This window comes from Salvelinus fontinalis, chromosome 18, assembly GCF_029448725.1.
Source record: "Salvelinus fontinalis isolate EN_2023a chromosome 18, ASM2944872v1, whole genome shotgun sequence".
NCBI classification, from domain to species: Eukaryota; Metazoa; Chordata; class Actinopteri; order Salmoniformes; family Salmonidae; genus Salvelinus; species Salvelinus fontinalis.
Genome location: NC_074682.1, coordinates 6,956,898 through 6,980,671, shown reverse-complemented (window position 1 = coordinate 6,980,671; position 23,774 = coordinate 6,956,898). Strand labels below are relative to the sequence as shown.

The 23,774-nt window shown below is 40.2% G+C and overlaps 2 protein-coding genes across 3 annotated transcripts in view; both read left to right on the top strand.

Annotated features, from left to right (window-relative positions):
- Positions 1-2,901, top strand: part of LOC129814869 (interleukin-17 receptor D-like) — a 47,691-nt gene extending 44,790 nt beyond the window's left edge. For both annotated transcript variants that reach the window (XM_055867982.1, XM_055867981.1), the window contains exon 14: positions 304-2,901. In XM_055867982.1, the coding sequence (XP_055723957.1) occupies positions 304-431 (128 nt within the window). In that variant the 3' untranslated portion in view covers positions 432-2,901. The remainder of the gene's footprint in view (positions 1-303) is intronic.
- Positions 2,902-9,789: 6,888 nt separating this feature from the next.
- LOC129814868 (rho guanine nucleotide exchange factor 3-like) overlaps positions 9,790-23,774 on the top strand; it is a 96,930-nt gene continuing 82,945 nt past the window's right edge. Inside the window, exon 1 of the mRNA XM_055867977.1 lies at positions 9,790-10,156. Coding sequence (XP_055723952.1) covers positions 10,122-10,156 — 35 coding nt within the window. The 5' untranslated portion in view covers positions 9,790-10,121. The remainder of the gene's footprint in view (positions 10,157-23,774) is intronic.

Genomic DNA, 23,774 nt, shown 5'->3' with positions numbered 1-23,774 from the left:
GAGTTTCTAGCGGATAGACCAAATGGTTCAAGAGAGAATTGCCTAATTAAAAAAGCGTCTAATCAACAATGGCATTTCCAATTAAGTCTGCAACTCTTCCAACGATTGACTGCCACCAGTTTGGCACCAAAACATTTGAAAACAAAGACATATTGACATAGTAAAATAAATAGAAGTGTGTAAAGACAATGTAAATTATATTTTATGCTCAAACCCTCATAAACACCGATGTTATTCACTAGTGAAGTCCTGTGTGTGTTTGTTGTGCTGAATATCTCTTCGTTGTGTGTCTGTTATCTCCAGGTGATGAGGAGCCCCCTGCTGTCAGCTCTCTGCACTATGCCGTGAGCACCATCTGTAAAGCTGAGCTACACCACCACCATCTAGAGCAGTCTGAAGGACTGGGACTCGTTCCTGTTCCTCCCTTGTAGTGAACTTAACATTACATTACCTGGACATGCATGGCCTGTTCATAAGGAATCAAGCCCATGGATTCTAGTGATGTCATTTGCTTCAGAATCTCTGTGGACTGTGGGCTGATTAAACACGGAGGAATGATGTCACGTTTTAGAACGCCGAGGGTGATGTCACTGTTTTGTGAACCTTCTAAGTAGCGGTTGTGTGACTGTGAAGGCAAGGCATTATTTAACCAAATGGTTGTATGTTGTTTTGCAGTGCTGTCCTGTAATTGTTAGTGGTGTAAAGATGTTTAATTCAGACTACACCAGACCTGTTTTTTAAACACCCCATGCCAGGTTACCAGTTCATCAAATGGCCGACATCAATGTTTCTCAACCTTGGTCCTCTGTTGCATCAGAGGTGACACATTTTTGTTCCAGCCCAGCGTAGAAACACCTGCGTCAAATCCACGATTACTTGAATCTGGTGTGTTAGTGCTGGGCTTGAACACAAATGTGTGACTTCAACGATGTAGTTTGTTTCATACTGGGACAATTATGTTTTGAATGAAAGAGCATTTGTTTGTATGTTGCTTTATTATAATTTATTGTCAATTATGAAATAACTTTAAAGTATTGTACACCAACACAAGGATACAAGGTGCTAGAACTGAGTGTCAAAGCACTTTTACTTGTTAAAAAAATAAAATAATTCTCGCACAAATTTGGATTACTAACAGAAAAGGTTCTGACAACTGTTGTGTAAGAGCAGATAGGTTGGGAGTACTCACACATTTTTATCATTTTTCGAACCAGCAGTTATGAAAATGTGATATCGCACTCACAGTAATGGACAGGGGTTTGATTTTAGGAGCATTCTCATTTTAAAAACGAAATGCCTTTATTTGGAACTTGGGAAATATACTGTTATTCAACTCTTACAGAGCAAAAAGTAACCCCGTCTTTGTGGGTCTACTCCAGCGTGCGTTCTAACAATGTTTTTCAGCGCCAGTCATTTTGTGTGGAAATAATCAGTTTTATTCCAGTTTTGTATAGTTTTTAGATATTTTTTTTCTCTCTGTTTTATATATACACTTTGTACTGTTTTATAGTACTCTAATGTTGGAAATAAGCAAAAAATGAAATTGTAATTTGTTTGTTATTGAAGCCTCGGACAACCAAGTCATGGAGACGAGATTTAGAAGGATGGCTCAGCGAGACAAAAACATTTTCCTGCTGAAAGTGTGTAACTAAACATGTCATTGTGTTCTTGCAATCTGTAATATCATTTACACCCTTTAAATGGCAACATAGATGTATATTTGATATCTGCCCAATTGAAGTAGTATTTGAAGTGGCAACTGATTTCATCAGTAGCACTGTGCCAAGTGCATCTGCAAGTGTACTGTAAGTCCAAGGTTAAGATACAAACTGGTAGTTAAAATACAATGTAACCTATTGCATGTTTTAGTAACTGTCAAATGTGGTGTAGTAATTGGTTGGGATATAAATATTTTTTCACCCCCACTTTAATTTTTTATTTTTTTTTACATCCAAGCCCTACATTTAAGTCACGTTAGTTTGCCTATTATAAACATTATGGCTTGCATTAGGACTGACAGTCTGTCGGCACTGCTCAAGTTCAGTAGCAATGTGGAAAGTTTATTATCCATTATTAATCTACTTTTTTTTTAGATTATGTAGATTACCATCCCATGGTGAATACTCTACTATTCAAAAGAGAAAATCCCTGTAAAGAGAGGATTAGAAATAACACCAATAACTACACTTCCTATAGGTCTACTTGGTGCTGAGTAATGTAGTGTGTTACACTCTACACAACTAGATTCTGATACGGGGGTCCGGAACATAATTACAGATAATTTGACTTTGAACCTTGCTTACATTTGTACACGATCACATCTCTGTGGGAATACTTGGGAACAGATTTCCAAAATTAAAATGTCTTGAAGCAGATGTCCAACAGTGAAAAATCTATAAAACAAACATGTTTTTTAATGTTTTGCTCAAAACTTGGGGGTCCAAATAAAACCACTGGCCACCAGTTGGGGAACCCTGCTGTACTGTATTATCTCACTGTAAAAGACACCTTGGTCTCACACACACACACACACAAGGTAAAAGTAGTTTAATATTGGATATTTGGTTTTCTCTCGTCAACAGCAATAGAACCAAGCATGCCAATGACTATGAAAATGTTATATTCTGAATCAGGGTTGCATGGAGAACAATCCACAACTTTAAAAACACATTATTTTTTAAATAAATAATACGATTTCGGATTTCAATCTTCAATAGCTTTTAAAGTGTGCCATGCCTACGAAAATGATATGTTCTGAATTGGGAAGATGGTGAAAAATACACCCTCTTTTGTTTTTGAAACTTCTTTTGTTTTTATGGATTCTCATCTTCAGTAGCACTTAAACAACGTGTGCCATGACTATGAACATGATATATTCTGAATTGGGAGAATGGAGAGAAATTGTTTTTTTTTTTTTTCATTTGGATTATTATCGGATTTCCATATTCAATAGATCGTAGCCCTTTACACTCGTACCTGTAGACGGGATGCAAATATCCAATATTTTGACAATGATAATCGCCTAAATTGGAATGCAGTGGCTGTACAGTAACATGCTATACATGACGTCAGAGCTCATGTTCTCCACTTCACAGCTCTGTATGGGTTTTGACGGAGACATTCTGAATAGGAGTACAGCGAGCGACAAGAGGTTGCCCCCATCCCTCCCTCTAATTGGGCAATGCTGTAAATTACGCAGACTCAATGTATTTTGTAAGATGAGATGTTGAGGATTATAATAAATACAGCTTTGTCATACAAGCAAGCCAAACATCAGTGTGTCCTTCACATTTCCATATTGTAAATCTCAAATAATATACAGTGTCAATGTTTATGATCACAATGTTTGGTGTAACATTCCAAGATGACATGGCGTTATACCCTGGGTTGTCCTGAACAGAATGTCCTAACCACTAGTGTAGCCTAGTGGTTAGAGTGTTGGGCTAGTAACGGAAAGGTTGTAAGTTCAAATCCCCGAGCTGACAAGGTACAAATCTGTCGTTCTGCCCCTGAACAAGGCAGTTAACCCACTGTTCCTAGGCCGTCATTGAAAATAAGAATTTGTTCTTAACTGACTTGCCACGTTAAATAAAGGTAAAATAAATGTTTTTGCTTGTACTGTATACTTCAGGTATTGTATATGTAACGGAACTTAATTACTATCGCCCCGTAGCACTCACTTATGTCATCATGAAGTTCTTTGACAGACTAGTTAAAGACCATCTCACCTTCGCCTTACCTGACACCCTAGACCCTATTTAACCAAGAAGGAGCGTGATGGTGCAGCATCAGATGACCTGGCCTCCACAATCCCCTGACCTCAACCAAATTGAGATGGTTTGGGATGAGTTGGACCGCAGAGTGAAGAAAAAGCAGCCAACAAGTAAGTGCTGGAAAAGCATTCCTCCTGAAGCTGGTTGAGAGAATGCCAAGAGTGTGCAAAGCTGTCATCAAGGCAAAGGGTGGCTACTTTGAAGAATCTCAAATATATCAAGTATATTTAGATTTGTCTAACACTTTTTTTGGTTGCTACATGATTCCATATGTTATTTCATAGTGTTGATGTCTTCACTATTATTCTACAAAGTAGAAAATAGTACAAAATAAAAACCCAGGAATGAGTAGGTGTGTCCAAACTTTTGACTGGTACTGTATGTATATATATATATTTCCCTCTGACATTGCCCATGGTATTTCTTAACTGTAAAAAATGTTCAAGTTTATGTGTATTTGTTATTTTTTATTTTATTGCTTTGGGTATTACTGCACTAGGTATTACTGCACTGTTGGAGCTAGAAACACAAGCATTTCGTTGTACACGCAATAAAATCTGCAAATCTGTGTACGCAACGAATAAACTTATTTTATTTGTGAAGAACATTTTCCACAGATTATGCATCTGAATGCACTCATGACTCATGACTCCATTCTAGGTGCACCAAAATGACTGTTTCTCTGAATTGCATTGTGAAAGCCTAACACTTTAAGATCATATTTTATAATTTAGCTTGGCATGTTGGCAAAAAACAAATGTTCAAATTATGCCCCCCTGACCCAGATTGCAATTTATAATGGAACATTTTGGGATAAGTATTGTTGTTTACGCAATCCAAAAATGTTCCATTATAAATTGCAATCTGGGTCAGGTGGGCATAATTTGAAAAGGTGGGGATGCAGGGCTGTGTTCCAAACAAAACAACTACAAGTGTGCTTCATCTAGTCCCTTGATGGCACAGCAACTGTAGGAGGATTCAAAAAGCACCTTTAAATTGAAGACTTAAAAAAAAAAAAAACGTTTATTTAACTAGGCTAGTCAATTAAGAACAATTCTTATTTACAATGACAGCCTACCCCTTTGAGTGATACAAGTGCAGTGAAATGAATTAGGAACTATACACACTTTGGAGAGGTGTGTGGCCATTGGAAACACCAGTTAAACCTCACTCAAACCCCCATCATTTTTTGGTCCATTGTTGCACCTAGCCCACATTTTCCAATAATATTCTTATCATGCTACTGACTGTATCCAGAATATTTTCAGATTTCGTTATCAACAAATGCAGTGAAACATACAGTAAATATAAAATGCACATGAATCAACAGTGTAATGTTTTTGGATTCAGTCTCGTCAGGTGAACTGTTGTGTCCTCACCTTTAGTCTAATAATTTTACCATAATCTCCAAACTGTTCCTTATTCATTTCTACCATGTTTTTTTCCAATGGTGTGAAGTACTTAAGTAAAAATACTTTAAGGTACTACTTTACTGAACAATTAATATTTTTGACAACTTTTACTCCACTACATTCCTAATGAAAAGTATGTACTTTCTACTCCATACATTTCCCCTGACACCCAAAAGTACTCTTTACATTTTGAATGGTTAGCAGGACAGGAAAATGGTCCAGTTCACACACTAATCAAGACAACATCGCTGGTCATCCCTACTGCTTCTTATCTGGTGGACACACAAAACACAAATGCTTAGTTTGTTGGAGCATGCCTGTGGCTATCCGTAAATGTAACAAAAGAAAATTGTGCTGTCTGGTTTGCTTAATATAAGGAACGGGAAATTATTTATACTTTTACTTTTCATACTTAAGTATATTTTAGCAATTGCATTTACTTTTGACACGTAAATATATTTAAAACCAAATACTTTTAGACTTTTACTCAAAGTAGTATTTTACTGGGTGACTTTCACTTTTACGTGAGTAATTTTCTGTACTGTAAGTTATCTGTACTTTTACTCAAGTGTGACAATTGGGTACTTTTTCCACCACTGGTTATCTGTAAGAAACATTTGAATTTTGTCCTATCCATATAGACTAATTTCCACAAGTGTAAGGGGTCAGACAAAGCGTGTTATGACTATAAAAATTATATATTCTGAAGCGGGGGAGGATAGAGAAATAACACACCTTTTTTGATGTTGAAATGTTTTTTTTCTCTTCCGGATGGCTCTTAAACAAAGCATGCCATGACTATGAAAAATATATATTTTTCTCCATCCTCCCGATTCAGAATATAATTTGACATATTACTCATTTACAGACAGTCTTATCCAGAGTAATTAGGCTTAAGTGCCTTGATCAAGGGTAAAGACAGATGTTCACCTAGTCAGCTTGGGGATTCGAACCAGCAACCGTTCAATTGATGGTCCAACTCTTTAATCCGCTAGGCTACCTGCAGCCCCAATATAGATTATATATACAAAAGTATCTGGACACCCCTTCAAATGAATGGATTTTAGTATTTCAGCTACACCAGTTGCTGACAGGTGTATAAAATCGAGCACACAGCCATGCAATCTCCATAGACACATTTTGGCAGTAGAATGGTCTTACTGATGAGCTCAGTGACTGTCAACGTGGCACCGTTATAGGATGCCACCTTTCCAACAAGTCAGTTCGTCAAATTTGTGCCTTGTTAGAACTGCCCCGGGCAACTGTAAGTGCTGTTATTGTGAAATGGAAACATCTAGGAGCAACAACGGCTCAGCCGTGAAGTGGTAGGCCACACAGAAAGGGAACGGGACCGCCGAGGGCTGAAGTGTGTAGCAAGTAAAAATTGTCTGTCCTCGGTTGCAACACTCACTCCGAGTTCCCAACTGCCTCTGGAAGCATGGAAATGGGTTTCCATGGCCGAGCAGCAGCACACAAGCCTAAGATCACCATGCACAATGCCAAGCGTCGGTTGGAGTAGTGTAAAGCTCGCCGCCTTTGGACTCTGGAGCAGTGGAAACGCGTTCTCTGGAGTGATGAATCAGTCCGACGGACGAATCTGGGTTTGGCAGCAGGAATGTTACAACATCTAGTGGAAAGCCTTTCCAGAAGAGTGGAGGCTGTTATAGCTGCAAAGGGGAGACCAACTTCATATTAATGCCCATGATTTTGGAATGAGATGTTCGATGAGCAGGTGTCCACATACTTTTTGTCATGTAGTGTATCATTTTCAAAGTCATTGCACGCTTTGTTTAAGAGCTATTGACGATTGAAATTTGAAAAATATGTGCAATGTTCTCCATCCACCCCAGATTCAGAATATACCATTTTCATAGCAGTAGCGATGCATGGGTAAAATCACTGGGGAAGCCACGGCCGGGAAAAATGCCATGTTTCAACCTAAACTCAGCAAAAAAAGAAACGTCCTCTCACTGTCAACTGCGTTTATTTTCAGCAAACTTAACATGTGTAAATATTTGTATGAACATAAGATTCAACAACTGAGACATAAACTGAACAAGTTCCACAGACATGTGTCCCTGAACAAAGGGGGGGGATCAAAATCAAAAGTAACAGTCAGTATCTGGTGTGGCCACCAGCTGCATTAAGTACTGCAGTGCATCTCCTCCTCATGGACTGCACCAGATTTGCCAGTTTTTGCTGTGAGATGTTACCCCACTCTTCCACCAAGGCACCTGCAAGTTCCCGGACATTTCTGGGGGGAATGGCCCTAGCCCTCACATTTGTTAGTGTCTTAACGACCGTTCCACAGGTGCATGTTCATTAATTGTTTATGGTTCATTGAACAAGCATGGGAAAGGGGGTTCAAACCCTTTACAATGAAGATCTGTGAAGTTATTTGGATTTTTACGAATTATCTTTGAAACACAGGGTCCTGAAAAAGGGAGGTTTCTTTTTTGCTGAGTTTACGTGTTGTGATAATTGCGTTGTTGTTCTACAACCTGTTAGTTCATATGTCTTGCCACCGTGAATTATAAGCCTAAGGCCGAGAGCAACATCTGTCTGGTGAATTCCACAAAGCATATTGCATGTAACAAACTGTCACAGGAACCTACCAATCAATCAGGTTAATATTTCCGATGTCTACGGACCACTAAACGACTATTGATTTAGAACACCGGAGAGTTACCGCAAGTCGCAAAGGAAACAAGAGCTGCCTCCACTATTCCAGCACCATTTCAACTTCAGCATTTCAACAGCATCAAATCAAAAGATTCCAAAAACAAATGAGTCCAATCAAGGTAAGCTAAATATCATGTGGCTGTGCAAGGTACTGATTTGTGTTTGTGTGTGTAAGTATAAAAAACATGTTGACCCTCCCTACTTGTAAAGAAACACCAATGCCAACCTCCTCTCTATTATGTTGCCGAAACAGTCTATGACTGTGTCATACAGTACCCGATTTTAGTTTTTGTGGTCCCAGGCTACCTGGCTAACATGCTTGCTCGCTTGCCTAATAGCAGCTGGCAGGGTGAAAAATGCACAAAAATAAGGCCGTTTTTTTCACGATTACTTCAAAACAACAGCAAGCAGTTGGGAAATATGGTCATCTTATGAAACTAGTCTCCACGGCGGATGCAATAAACTAGTTCGTATCAGAAAAGAACGTTGTTAAAAATGTAATGTGTCCAGCCTACTATCTACACGGATTTCAGAGCACTCTCCTCTGAGTGTACAAGAGCGCAGAATACCAGAGCACAGTAGCCTAATAAACAAATAACCACATTTCGTTAATAAAAGAACGATAAAAATGACTCTTTCAAAATGCAGATGTTGATTTAGTTATGGATCTATAATGAATTACTATGGGAATAAATATCACTGATTTACAGAAATATTGGAACAAAGTTGTCTAATGAAGGCAAACAATTTAGAATCCTCCAATCCTGTAGCCTACTCCCGACAATTACGTTGTACAGCGCCATATTTTCCATTACATCCGAACGCAAACCCATAGGGTTTCATTTTTCTCTGAATGGAAACACCATAAGCCAAATTTCTTAAAATCAATCCCATATACTATGTTATTACAAAAAAGGTTTTAAAATCTCGGGTAATGCCAATACGATATACTATCAAATGCTTCTCAAAGATGCCCTCTGGTGGTCAAACTAGCAATAACTTGCAATAACAGAAGAAATGGCTGAGAATTAAATGACGTGCCACAGAATGCTGCAGCAGCACGCAAGGTGTGCCGCAGTATGACACAAATTTTAAAGGAGGCACCACTGTAACTTCCTTTCATGGGCAACGATTAGCCAGGTAGTTAACATTAGCCTACTACATCTAGCTACATATTGATCTTTCATTCTTTCAGGCCAGAGGCACAATGTATGAATTTATAGTTGGATCAGAATCACCATTATAATCATTGGCCAATACGGAGAATTAAGTAAAGTCCAAATCCCGATCTCCATCCATGGTTCATTTAGCAAAGGGCTAGTTTTAGCTAGCTAGCTAGCCACCAGAGAACGACAAAACAACAAGATGCAACAATTCCAAGTTTTTTTCTGTAATGACATTTGGCTTCTGATGTGATTGTTGTGAAGCCAAACCACACACAAAAATGGTGTGCTAAGACGACTCAGACTAGAGCTCACTCAGTTTAGCTCAACACTGATTGGCTATTATTGTATTTTTTTTATCAAGGGAGGCCAAATCCAAAATTTTTACCAGACAGCATCAGCTAGATGGGCTACACATACAGAGACAGAGGGGCGCTGTTTTGCTCGCTCGGATGCTTTCTCCAGCGAGATTCATTCAGTCTCGTGTGAATTGAAGGAAAATTAGGAAACACAGAGAGAAGAAATATACATAATTGCTGGGGTTTTTTCATTCTTTTTTTGGGGGGGGGGGGGGCTGGCTTCCCTTGGCATCCATAAATACACGCCACTGTTTCATTATCATGGCATGTTTGGTTCAATAACTATTGACGAGAGAACCGAATATCCAGTATAAAACACATTTTACCTTGGTCTCTCGCTCTCACATACACACTGTTGATGGGCGGTGCTTGATGCAGCGATACAACTCAACAGTGGACCATAGTCTGTGTTTCGTGAAGCGTCAACGCATGAAACAACAGTAGCCACAGAAAAAAAATAACCAAAAACCTGATGGTTAAAAAACTAAGCTACGCTACTTCAAGGGCGATGCGTTATGGATGTAGATTTTGGCGAGTCAAAGTGAAAGTTTGCCATTGACGACTTGTTTTATTATAATCGAAAAAACAGTTTTATTCAGATTTTATGATCGGACTGTTTTGAGTTTACAGTCTATGTATGACGACAGAAGATCATAGTCTTGTTTCCTCTTTCCAATAACTTTACCGTTTTGGGGGGAATAACCTACATCACGTTGGAACACATCTAATCACATGCAAACAGGCGATGGAAACAAAGAAGTTTCAAGGTAAGATGTTTTTTTCTATCATACAAACTTTCTTTTTTAGATCGCTGAAACCCAACCAATAGGACTTGCCATAATTGCTTCATCCATGCAGTCGACACCAACTACGTTATTATATGCTACTTTTCGTGGGATACATTGTGATGTTGCAGCCTAGTGTCAATAAAAACAGGTTTTCATCATTAAGTATTATATCCATATTCTGATTTGAGCTAAATTATACTTTGCCTGAACCTGAGGAATCTCATCAGCGACACAAAAATGTACTTCCGGGTCACGGAATTTCACATTTTTCTAAATAATAGTCCTCTACTTAATAGTAGAAGTGTCAATAATCTGTATTTATTCATAATATATGAAAAATAATTGTCTAAACATGAATAATGATTCATATTTGTTCATATTTAAGTGACATTTGCATTACATTTAGGTTTTAAAACGTCTTCCAAGGAGAAATAAATGCCCCCAATGCAAATAACTGTATATAAAATACATATTGGCTTATAGAGCAAAAACTATTCTATGTGAAAAAATGATTGTATTGAATACTCAGTAGGGTCTGTAGAATGCATAGATGGTGTCCTTTCATGGGGCACTGAATAATTAGATCCCCTTTACTGGTCTTGACGAGAAGAAGAAAAAAACTGTCAGGGGAATTTCTCTTCTGCACTGTTCAACAGTGGTGGGGAAAAAGTACCCAATTGTCATACTTGAGAAAAGTACAGATAACTTAATAAAAAATTACTCAAGTAAAAGTGAAAGTCACTCAGTAATATACTACTTGAGTAAAAGTTTTTTTTTTTTTTTTTAAATACTTACATATCAAAAGTAACATTGCTAAAATATACTTAAGTATGAAAAGTAAAAGTATAAATCATTTCAAATTCCTTATTAAGCAAACCAGACGGCACAATTTTCTTGTTTTTTGTAATTTATGGATAGCCAGAGGCACACTTCAACACTCATAATTTACAAAAGAAGCATGTGTGTTTAGTGGGTCCACCAGATCAAAGGCAGTAGGGATGACCAGCGGTGTTCTCTTGATAAGTGAGCGAATTTGATCATTTTCCTGTCCTGTTAAACATTCAAAGTGTAACAAGTACTTTTGTGTGTTGAGGAAAATGTATGGAGTAAAAAGTACATACTTTTCATTAGGAATGTAGTTAAGTAAAAGTTGTCAAAAATATAAAAAGTAAAGTACAGATACCCCCCCAAAATACTTAAGTAGTACTTTAAAGTATTTTTTACTTTAAATCATAATCCAATAAATGTATATAAGGAGTTAAGATGGAGTGTCGCCAGAGATACTTTGGAAGAGATCGGAAACTACATTGGAATCGTATTAACGGCCATTGTGTATGTTGCCCATGCGTCGTCAATGGGCCATGCGGTCCAACTCTCCTTGGAGTCAATTGGGCGCTAGCTCAAAAACTCAACATGAGCATGAATTTCGTCAACAAGAAGTACAACATTACAAATCTTTTATGAGATGTGAGAAAATTAACTCTGTAATATCGTATAGCTTTGGAATCTTGACATTATGTACTTTTGAGGAAAATCGTCAGGTTTCTCCACTCATACCCTGACTAGCTTAGCATAACAATGTGAACGCGATTGGTTGATAGTCTGCTGGGCGTTATACGTTCCTCCCTTCTTTGCCTAATGCGATTCCTATCTCCTCCTTTCTCTAATATCTCTGGTGTCGCAGAGGCTAGAACCTGAGTGACATTGAGTAATATTCTCATTCTTCTGTAGTAACATAGTCATTGAGTAGGTTGGGTAGTGCTCTGACCAGTTAGTATATTGTAGACTCAGTTACTGTGATGAGGATGATAATGATATAGTAGTTTGTAATAGGAAGTGTATCTCAATAAGGCACCTCCATCTCCAAACATTCTCCAATTGTCTTTTCGTCCACCTCTCACATATTGACCAGAGTGAGGTCACGAGCTTACAGTGTATGATGTCACTCAGGAGTTAAAACTGTCAGAACGTCTCCTTATTCTAGTTGTAGCTGATGACTCAAGTTTCCCTAGTCGTCTGTGATTTACTGTCTGTGTCTGTCTATCTCCCCAGCAGAGTCGGTCCTCAGGGTCAGGCACTGGTGGCCTCTGCTACTTGTAATGTTTTGTCACATCTTTGTCTTCCCATTCATGGTCTTTAGGCAAGCAAACATAGCATCAAGGTGTTGATGCCTCTCTGTGGCTTGTTTTTTTAAATTATTTTTTTATTTAACCTTTATTTAACTAGGCAAGTCAGTTAAGAACAAATTCTTTTTTTACAATGAAGGCCTACACCGGCCAAACCTGGACGACGCTGGGCCAATTCTCCGCCCTATGGGACTCCCAATCACGGCTGGTTGTGATACTGCCTGTAATTGTTGGAATCTTCAGGAATTCCAGCTACTGCCTGGGAGTTCTGATTCTTCTTCACAATTCACAATTCCATTTGTTCCAGTTCTCAGAATGCTTTCTGTTCTATTCTGTCTTATGACTGTCACATGATGACAGAAATGAACTATAAAGGAACTGTATGATTGTTCCTATCAGCCTCATACACTTTCCGATGCCTTTGATTGAGAAATAGGAACGTTTCTCTGGCTAAGCTCCGTCGGTATTCTAAGCAGTCAAAAGCCATCATGACAGACGAGGCGACTCGCTTTTCACCTGTTGTATCTTTCTAATCAGCAGTTGTTCAGGCCTCAGCTCTCGAGGCAACTGTTAAGTTGAGTTTGTAGTAGTACCCTGGTTGTCTACACTGTCTCAGGCTTGTGCATACCAGGATTTGTGCGGTATGTGGGCAAGTCACGTTTTTTGGCTGTGAACACATGGTGTGAACTGAACAGAACAGTAGTGGGTGAACCCAGGCATGTGTCCCAATTGGCACCATATTCCCTACATAGTGCACTACTTTTTTCACCAGAGAAAGAATAGGGTGCCATTTGGGACCAGCCAGGCCAGGGGAGAGGACCAGCGGAGCGTGCTCACCAGTAATCCCCAACCTAATCCCCTTTCAATGTGTCAGACAAAATCATATTTTGATATGGACTGACGGCCGCGCTGCTCCGCCGCGGGTTCCCACTCCACGTCCCCTTCCCGGGATTAGCTCTCTCGCTTTCGCGCTCTCACTCTCTCTGAGAGTCCTTCCCTGTGTTTTCTACAGATGGTAGCAGTTCTCACTCTGTCAGGCTTCCCTCAGCTCAGTCCTCTCACAGTCAGCCTCTACTTATATGGTTTCTCTCTGTCTCTATTTGCCCCAGTGTAGATAGAAAGTCCCTATCTCTTCCTTACACACACAAATTCACTCACTGAGTTCAGCATGGCCAGTGAGGTAATGGCAGATTTCGGATTTTCAGATTGTGTGCATGCCTGATTGCATAGTGCTAGTGGGAGTCACAGAGTCCTACAGGAAACCTTCTGCGGAGGACTGGACCATCTCCCTCACGACTCCCTCGATCTCTCTCTTGCAGGGCAGAAGGTGGCAGTGTGTTTAGTAGCGGTCTGTAATACAGTATTCCACTCCCCTCTTTACGAACAATCCCCATATACTGTAACTATTAATTTCACAAATCTCAAGGATCCAATGGACGAAGCATTTCTCTCTGGAAAGAAAGGGAGATTCTTTTTACAGTTACAACACTTCTCTATTAGGTTCAGGTGAAAGTGAACGTTCTAACAGTCAGAGACTCAAGATTATGTCATCCCTATTATGCCCGCTGTCCTTAATGAGGAAGAATTCATTCTGCTCATCTTGCATGCAGTCTCTATGCAGTGCCTCAGTTGATAAGTGTCTTATTACTATGTATTATATAGTATTATCATTATATAATAGCTAATTTGATGGGATTGTCCTTTGCCCTTGAACCATATATCTTGTAGAGTGAGTCAATACTGTGTCCCCTCAGGAAATGGAGGCAGACGGAGTTCTGAGAAAACATTGTGGTGTTTCAATGATATACAGTATCGTGGACTGGGCGTGGTCCTCCTAGCAGTTACAGGGAGGAGGATGTGGGCAGTGTGAATCTGTCCCTCCCTGCCAACTATGGTACACTGCTACTAACAGAAAGGGGGATACCTAGTCGGTTGTACAACTGAAATGTGTCTTCTGCATTTAACCCAACCCCTCTGAATCAGAGGTGTGGGGGGCTGCCTTAAATCAACATCCACGTCTTCAGCGCCCGGGGAACAGTGGGTTAACTGCTTTGCTTAGGGGCAGAATGACAGATTTTTACCTTGTCAGCTCGGGGATTCAGTCCAGCAACATTTCGTTTACTGGCCCAACACTCTAACCACTAGGCTGCTTGCCACTCTGCATGATATGGGCAGAAAATGTTATTTGCGATTTTTGTACCAAATATTGCAATTTGCGGTTTTACTTGAGATTATACACATAACAAAAATATAAACGCAACATGTAAAGTGTTAGTCCCATGTTTCATGAGCTGAAATAAAAGTTCCCATACATTTTCCAAATGCACAAAAAGTTTATTTCTCAAACATTCTCTGCACACATTTGTTTACATCCCTGTTAGTGATCATTTCTCCTTTGCCAAGATAATCTATCCATCTGACAGATGTTGTCAAGGGTGTGTACGGGAGGCGAAGTCAGGTGCAGGAGAGCAGAGTGTAGTGAACAGGCGCACTTTAATTCCGTTCCAAAAATGACAGCACATAAAAACAATAATGTGCCAAAAACACGGAACATAGCAAAAGTAAAGAGCCTGACAATAATCCACATAACAAACAAACAATTACACACAAAGACAATGGAGGGGAACAGAGAACTAAATACATGCAGTAATTATGGAATGAAAACCAGGTGTGTAATGGAACAAGACAAAACCAATGGAATATGAGAAATGGAGCGGCGATGGCTAGAAAGCCGGTGACGTCGATCGCCGAACGCCGCCCGAACAAGGAGAGGAGCCGACTTCGGTGGAAGTCGTGACAGATGTGGCATATCAAGTAGCTGATTAAACAGCATGATCATTACACAGGTGCACCTTGTGCTGGGGACAATAAAAGGCAACTCTAAAATGTGCAGTTTTGTCACACAACACAATGCCACAGATGTCTCAAGTTTTGAGAGAGTGTGTCGCAGCCGGCCGCAACCGGGAGACCCATGAGGCGGCGCACAATTGGCCCAGCATCGTCTGGGTTAGGGGAGGGTTTGGTCGGCTGGGATGTCCTTGTCCCATCGTGCTCTAGCGACTCCATGTGGCTGTACGGTGCCAGCTGTACGGTGTTTCCTCTGATACGTTGGTGCGACTGGCTTTCGGGTTAAGCGAGCAGTTTATCAAGAAACAGTGCAGTTTGGCAGGGTCGTGTTTCGGTGGATGCATGGCTCTCGACCTTCACCTCTCCCGAGTCCATACTGGAGTTGCAGAGATGGGACAAGACTAACTACCAATTGGGGAGAAAAAAGAGGTAAAATATATACAAATAAAACATACATTTAAAAAAAGTAATTGACCCATTGTCAAATGCACTGTTACAGATGCACAATGCAGAAATCGCTCCGGGATTTTTTTGTTGCAATTTTTTGGGGTTTCAGTTTGTGACAAAACAAGCACGTATAGTGTATAGAATCATTGTACCATCTAAACCACTGTGAAATATATTGTCCATAACCAAAAATATTGTATTTTCAGCTGTTTGAAGCCGAAAGCAAAAAATGCAAAAATGAAACTTAAGAACAAGAAGCATAGCATTAACGCACATAGAACAGATCTACTGCTTCTTAGACTTGCTTTCAATGCGAATGACAGACCTATAACACACATTTCTATGTGCATTTGGTCAGGTCGCCCGAAAAGTGACATATTGCAGCTTTAAATTATTTAACAATTTAAAATGTTTTTTATTTTAACCTTTTTTCCCATCAGACTCCAGATTTTTATTGCAGAGTTGGTGAGGTGGTCGGTTTTCAATTGGCTTACACTTGCTGTTTTCAACTCTCTAGAGACAGCAGGAGCGGTAGAGATACTCTTAATGATCGGCTATGAAAAGCCAACTGACATTTACTCCTGAGGTGCTGACTTGCTGCACCCTCGACAACTACTGTGATTATTATTATTTGACCATGCTGGTCAGTTATGAACATTTGAACATCTTGGCCATGTTCTGTTATAATCTCCACCCGGCACAGCCAGAAGAGGACTGGCCACCCCTCATAGCCTGGTTCCTCTCTAGGTTTCTTCCTAGGTTTTGGCCTTTCTAGGGAGTTTTTCCTAGCCACCGTGCTTCTACACCTGCATTGCTTGCTGTTTGGGGTTTTAGGCTGGGTGTCTGTACAGCACTCTGAGATATCAGCTGATGTAAGAAGGGCTATATAAATACATTTGATTTGATTTGACTTATCACGTGGTTTGTGCAGGCTGAAATATGGTGAGTTGGGATGCTATTGGAAACTTCAACATTTGTAACAAGCATGGTAACAAGCATTCATTGTTATACCCCTGTAGTTACAGACTGCAATTACCACCAGTTACATGTTATTACAGTGTAACTATAAATTGTTACAATTAATTACAATACTTGTTACAGTGTAACACTGTTTATGTCATGAGGGTCCTTTGCCAGACCTTTATCAGTAGTTCACTATCGTTGTAAGAATCTCAGCAACCAGAAACAAATCACAGAATGGTAAGGCAGTGACAAAAGACTATAGTTGGCTAAACATACAGTACCAGTCAAATGTTTGGACACACCTACTCATTCAAGGGTTTTTCTTTATTTTTACTATTTTCTACATTGTAGAATAATAGTGAAGACATCAACACTATGAAACAACACATATGGAATCATGCAGTAACCAAAAAAGTGTTAAATCAAAATATAGTTTAGATTTTAGTATTTTCAAAGTAGCCACCCTTTGCCTTGATGACAGCTTTGCACACTCTTGGCTTTCTCTTATCCAGTTTTATGAGGAATGCTTTTCCAGCAGTCTTGAAGGAGTTCCCACATATGCTGAGCACTTGTTGACTGCTTTTTCTTCACTCTGCGGTCCAACTCATCCCAAACCATCTCAATTGGGTTGAGGTCGGGTGATTGTGGAGGCCAGGTCATCTGATGCAACACTCCATCACTCTCCTTCTTAGTCAAATAGCCCTTACACAACCTGGAGGTGTGTTTTGGGTCATTGTCCTGATGAAAAACAAATGATACTCTCACTAAGCGTAAACCAGATGGGATGGCATGTCGCTGCAGAATGCTGTGGTAGCCATGCTGCTTAAGTGTACCTTGAATTCTAAATAAATCACATACAGTGTCACCAGCAAAGCACCCCCACACCATCACACATCCTCCTCCATGCTTCATGGTGAGAACCACACATGCGGTGATCATCCGTTCACCTGCCCTGCGCCAAGACACGGCGGTTGGAACCAAAATTCTCAAATTGGGACTCATCAGATTAAAAATTACAGATTTCCACCGGTCTAATGTCCATTGCTCATGTTTCTTGGCCCAAGGAAGTCTCTTCTTATTATTGGTGTCCTTTAGTAGTGGTTTCTTTGCAGGAATTTGACCATGAAGGCCTCATTCACACAGTCTCCTCTGAACAGTTGATGTTGAAATGTGTCTGTACTTGAATTCTGTGAAGCATTTATTTGGGCTGCAATCTGAGGCTGGTAACTCTAATTAACTTATTCTCTGCAGCAGAGGTAACTCTGGGTCTTCCTTTCCTGTGGCGGTCCTCATGAGAGCCAGCTTCATCATAGCACTTGATTTTTGTGACTGCACTTGAAGAAACTTTCAAAGTTCTTGAAACTTTCCAGATTGACTGACTTTCATGTCTTAAAGTAATGATGGACTGTAATTTCTCTTTGCTTATTTGAGTTGTTCTTGCCATAATATGGACTTGGTATTTGACCAAATAGGGCTATCTTCTGTGTACCACTCCTACCTTTTCACAACACAACTGATTGGCGCAAACCCATTAAAAAGGAAAGAAATTCCACAAATTCACTTTTAACAAGGCACACCTGTTAATTGAAATGCATTCCAGGTGACTACCTCATGAAGCTGGTTGAGAGAATGCTAAGAGTGTGCAAAACTGTCATCAAGGCAAAGGGTGGCTACTTTGAATAACCTCATTTGTTTGAAGACTTTTTTGGTTACTACATGATTCCATATTTGTTATTTCATCGTTTTGATGTCTTCACTATTATTCTACAATGTAGAAAATAGTAAAATAAAGAAAAACTGTTGAATGAGTAGGTGTGTCCAAGCTTTTGACTGGTATTGTATGCGCATACAACAGACCTGAGATTAGGGCAGGCTATAGCCATGCCATTTTCTGCTGTAGTTGTCTGCCAACACGTGTGGTGTGTGTGTGTGTCTTTGTGCTGGAAGTGTTTGGATGTCAGTTTCCCTCGCTGCAGAACGGAAAGTGTGTGTTGTTGGAAAGTGTAAGAGCAGCACCCTCGGGTCTGGGCTGGAAGGCCTGCTGACACACACACGCATGCATACACCCACTCATGCTCATGCTTACTCAGACACTCACAACATCCAACAGGCTCTACCCACACACACATGCATACTGAGGACTGGAAATGTATATTTTTAAGATACACATTCAGTCAATCCAGCCATTCAATTCAATCGTATTATTTTAAATCCAAAGCCCTTCTATAATTTCTGCTCCTAATCCGGCCATGATATTATTGAACCTAGACGGTGAGCGTTGCAGCTATAGGGCCGAGACTGCATCTAATGACTTTAGCAGGTGTAGACAAATAGCCATAGAGCATGATCCTAAAATAAGACGTCTTCTCCCCTGCAGCTCATTTGAAGCCTCGGGTCCCAGACACTGGATAGCCCTGTATTGTCGGTGCCGTGGACTGGCCTCTATCCCATAATATGTCATATTCTGCTGTTGTGAAGAGAGACTTTCTCCGACTGAAACCTGAGAGCTAGGCCAACGCTTTGATATGGAGCTGAGGGGCAAGAGGGGCGGGAATGAGGGATAAAGGGATGGGAGAGAGGGAGGGGTGAGGTGAATCGGTGGCATTCTGTCAGATCATAACATGCTGCAGACAGGCGCTCTGGCTACCTCTCTCCTCCTCTCTCTCCCTCTCTCCCTCTCTCACTCTCTCAATTCAAGTCAATTCAAAGGGGCGTTATTGGCATGGGAAACGTGTTGACGTTGCCAAAGCACGAGCAATAAACAATAAACAAAAGTGAAGACACAAAAAAACATGAACAAAAAAATCTTTGAATTTAACAGTAAACATTGCCCTCGAAAAAGGTTTTAAAAATATAGACATTTCAAGTGATATGTTATCAGCTATGTACAGTGTTTTAGCAATGTGCAAATAGTTGTAGTACCCATAGCAGGGGAAGATAAATAAACATACATATTGGGGGTATTTACAATGTTGTTTGTGCTCCACTGGTTGCCCAAGACAAAATATGTAAGTGCCTTTGAAAGGGTTAGATGCCAGGCTCACCGGTTTGTGTCAAGAACTGCCATGCTGCTGTTTTTTTCAACGTTCAACGGTTTCCTGTGTGTATAAAGAATGGTCCACAACCCAAAGGACATCCAACTCAATATTAGGAAGGTGTTCCTAATGTTTCGTACACGATCCACGTCTCAATTTTCTGAAGGCTTAAAAAAAATCCTTCTTTAACCTGTCTCCTCCCCTTCATCTACACTGATTGAAGTGGATTTAACAAGTGACATCAATAAGGGATCGCAGCTTTCGCCTGGTCAGTCATGGAAAGAGCAGGTGTTTACTTATTTCACTCACCTCGACATCATCGCGTTCAACGTGTGCTGACGTGCACGAATCCATATCACCAACCAACATAGATACAGCCTCTTCCACAGTGAAAAGTCATGGCCGCTTCGGCATGATCATTTTTGAGTAATGAAGTGATAAAAAAAAAAATATATATATATATCAAATGACAACATGCCCTATTTTCTGGTGGATGACAACAGGTTTTAAGCAAGTTCCTTTTGCAACATTGACACAGATATTATTGTTAGAAAAACAAGGCCGTTAGCGGCTGCTATACTAATTTAAAGAAAGGCCGTAGACGACCACTATGGGTTTTTATTAAATCAGTTGTTTATGAGTTTGTATCGTGTGTTCCCAGGAGTTGCAATGCTGAAGAATGTTGGGTGGGGTTAGGAGGGCACACATTGCTAAGGAAGCAGCTGTAAGGGGGAGTGTGTGTGTGTGTGTGTGTGTGAGCTGACTTTCCTTTCCTGTCCCAGGTACAGTGAGCGAGATCAGGAAACAGAGCACTGTGAATCTCTCACAGTGCCCCTCCCTTCTCTTGCTCCCGTCTCGCTCTTTTTCGCTCTCTCATTTCAATTCAAAGGGGCTTTATTAGCATGGGAAACATTACAATCAAATTAAATGTATTGGTCACATACACATATTTAGCAGATGTTATTGCGGGTGTAGCGGAATGCTTGTGTTCCTAGCTCCAACAGTGCAGTAGTATCTAACAATTCACACAAATCTAAAAGTAAAATAATTGAATTAAAAAATATATAAATAATAGGACGATCAATGTCGGAGTGGCAAAATCCAGCAGAATAGAATACAGTATATACATATGAGATGAGCAGTATGTACACATTATTGAAGTGACTAGTGTTCCATGTCTGTGTATACAGGGCAGCAGCCTCTAAGGTACAGGGTTGAGTAGCCTGATGGTAGCCGGTTAGTGATGGCTATTTAACAATCTGATTGCCTTGAGATAGAAGCAGTTTTTCAGTCAATCGGTCCCAGCTTTGATGCACCTCTACTGACCTCGTCTTCTGGGGTGAACAGGCCGTGGCTCAGGTGGTTTCAGTTTGGCACAAATGCTGCCATCAATCCACGGTTTCTGGTTTGGGTAGGTTTTAATTGTCACAGTGGGAACAACATCCCATATACACTTCCTGATGAACTCAGTTACTGTATCCATGTAAGCGTCAATGTTATTCTCAGAGGCTACCCGGAACATATCCCAGTCCACGTGATCAAAACAATCTTGAAGCATGGATTCCGATTGGTCAAACCAGCGTTGAATAGACCATAGCAAGTGTACTTCCTGTTTGAGTTTCTGCCTATAGGAAGAGAGGAGGAAATTGGTGTTGGGATCTGATTTGTCAAAGGCAGGGCGTGGGAGGGCATTATAGGCATTTGTCAATGTGTTGATAGAACTTCGGTAGTGTTTTCCTCAAATTTGCTTTGTTAAAATTCACAGCTGATTTACAGTTGCAAAAAGTCCAGTGAAGTTCCTTGAGGGCCGTCATGGTATCGGCTTGAGGGGGAATGTACACGGCTGTGACTATAACCAAATATTTTTTGGGGGGGAGGTAATACAGTCGGCATTTGATTGTGAGGTATTCTAGGTCGGGTGAACAAAAGGACTTTCTGTATGTTATCACAATCACACCATGAGTAGTTAATCATGAAGCATACACCCCCGCCTTTCTTCTTCCCGGAGAGTTCTTTGTTCCTGTCTACACGATGAACTGAGGACACTATATGGGGACAGTATATCCCGAGAGAGCCATGATTCCGTGAAACAGAGTATTTTACGGTCCCTGATGTCTCTCTGGAAGAAGATCCTCGCCCTGAGCTTGTCTCCTTTATTGTCCAGAGATTGAACATTAGCGAGTAATATACTCGGAGGCGGTGGATAGTGTGCACGTCTCTTGAGTCGGACTAGAAGTCCTAATACCTCTTCTCCGCCAGTGGCGACTTGGAGCAGCCTCTGGAAAAATTAAATTACCCTGGGGGGTATGATCAAAGGATCCAATTCGTGAAAGCCATATTTCTGGTCGTAATGCTGGTGAGTTACCGCCGCTCTGATATCCAGAAGTTATTTCTGGCTGTATGTAAATAACACAAAAACATTATGGGCTAATAATGTAAGAAATAACACACAAAAAATACAAAATACTGCAAAGTTGCATAGGAGCTAGAAGCAGAGCTGCCATGTCTGCCTGCGCCATCTTACTCTGTTGTTTATTTCACTTTGGCAATGTAAACATATGTAAGATGTAAACAAACAGAAGTGAGAACAAACATTAAACTACATCAACAGCAAAAATATAAAACAATGTACAGTTAACATTGCACTCAGGTTTCAAAAGGATAAAGACGTTGCAAATGTTATTCACAAATGATTTATTATTTGAATTTTTAAATAGTTTGGGCAACCGAGAAAAACAAATTGATACAATTTAAGGCCAAGTGGCAAACAATAATGGAGGCACTAGAAATGGGGATGTGATTATGCAGGTCTGGGCAGATGAGATGTAGTCATTGTTTGTGTGCGTCAGTAAGTTGTTGTTCGTATGTATAAGTTGAAATTAACTTTTTGTCCTGAATACAAAGTGTTATGTTTGGGGTAAATCCAACACAACATATGACTAAGTACCACTCTTCATATTTTCAAGCATGGTGGTGGCTGCATCATGTTATGGGTATGCTTGTCATCGGCAAGTACCAGGGAGCTTTTTAGGATAAAGAGAAACGGAATAGAGCTAAGCACATGCAAAATCCTAGAGGAAAACCTGGTTCAATCTGCCTTCCAACAGACACTGGGAGCAAATTCACCTTTCAGCAGGACAATAACCTAATTTAAAACACAAGGCCAAATATACACTGGAGTTCCTTGCCAATATTACATTGAATGTTACTGAGTGGCCTAGTTACAGTTTTAAATCAGCTTAAAATCCAATGGAAAGACCTGAAAATGGCTGTCTAGCAGTGATCAACAACCAATTTGACAGAGCTTGAAGAATTTTGAAAAGAATAATGGGAAAATATTGTACAATCTAGGTTTACACTCTTAGGGATTTACCCAGAAAGACTCACAGCTGTAATTGCTGCCAAAGGTGATTCTAACATGTATTGACTCAGGGGTGTGAATGCTTACGTAAATTAGTTATTTCTGTATTTGATTTTCAAATAGATTTTCAAAAATTGAAAAAAAAAATCCACTTTGTCATTATGGGGTATTGTGTGTATAATGGGCTTGTGGTAATGACTGGAGCGGAATAGGTAGAATGTTATCAAATACATCAAACACATGGTTTCCAGGTGTTTGATGCCATTCCATAGGAAAAACTCCTTAGAAGACAGGAACCTAGGGAGACACTGTGGCCACAACCAGACAGGATATAACCCCACCCACTTTGCCAAAGCACACCCCCCACACAACTTAAAGGATATCAACAGACCACTAACTTACTACCCTGAGACAAGGCCGAGTATAGCCCAGGAAGAAGTATAGTATGTTGTCCTAGATTGGCTTTTGAAACCTGACAGTCAGTTGTGGCCTGTAGTGGGTTAGTTTTGTTTTAAAGTGAAGGTTCATCTTCCCTCATATGCTGTTACTGGGCCAGGAGTTATTCCAATTCAGGTCCCCTGCTTAGAAAAAAAACAACTCTGTTGATCAGGAAAACTCCTGGCCCTACTCTGTCATAACTGCACAACCGTTCAGTGTAGACTAGAGATGCATTGGTTGATGTTGGGCACCTTTTGACCACTAGATGGCCCCAGAGTTTTGTTTTACTGAGAGGAGGATTAACTGTTGAATGGAGGAACATGAGTGAAGTTGTGGCATTTTGTCTGCCCTTTCTAAACAGATGGAAACGGTCACCCTAT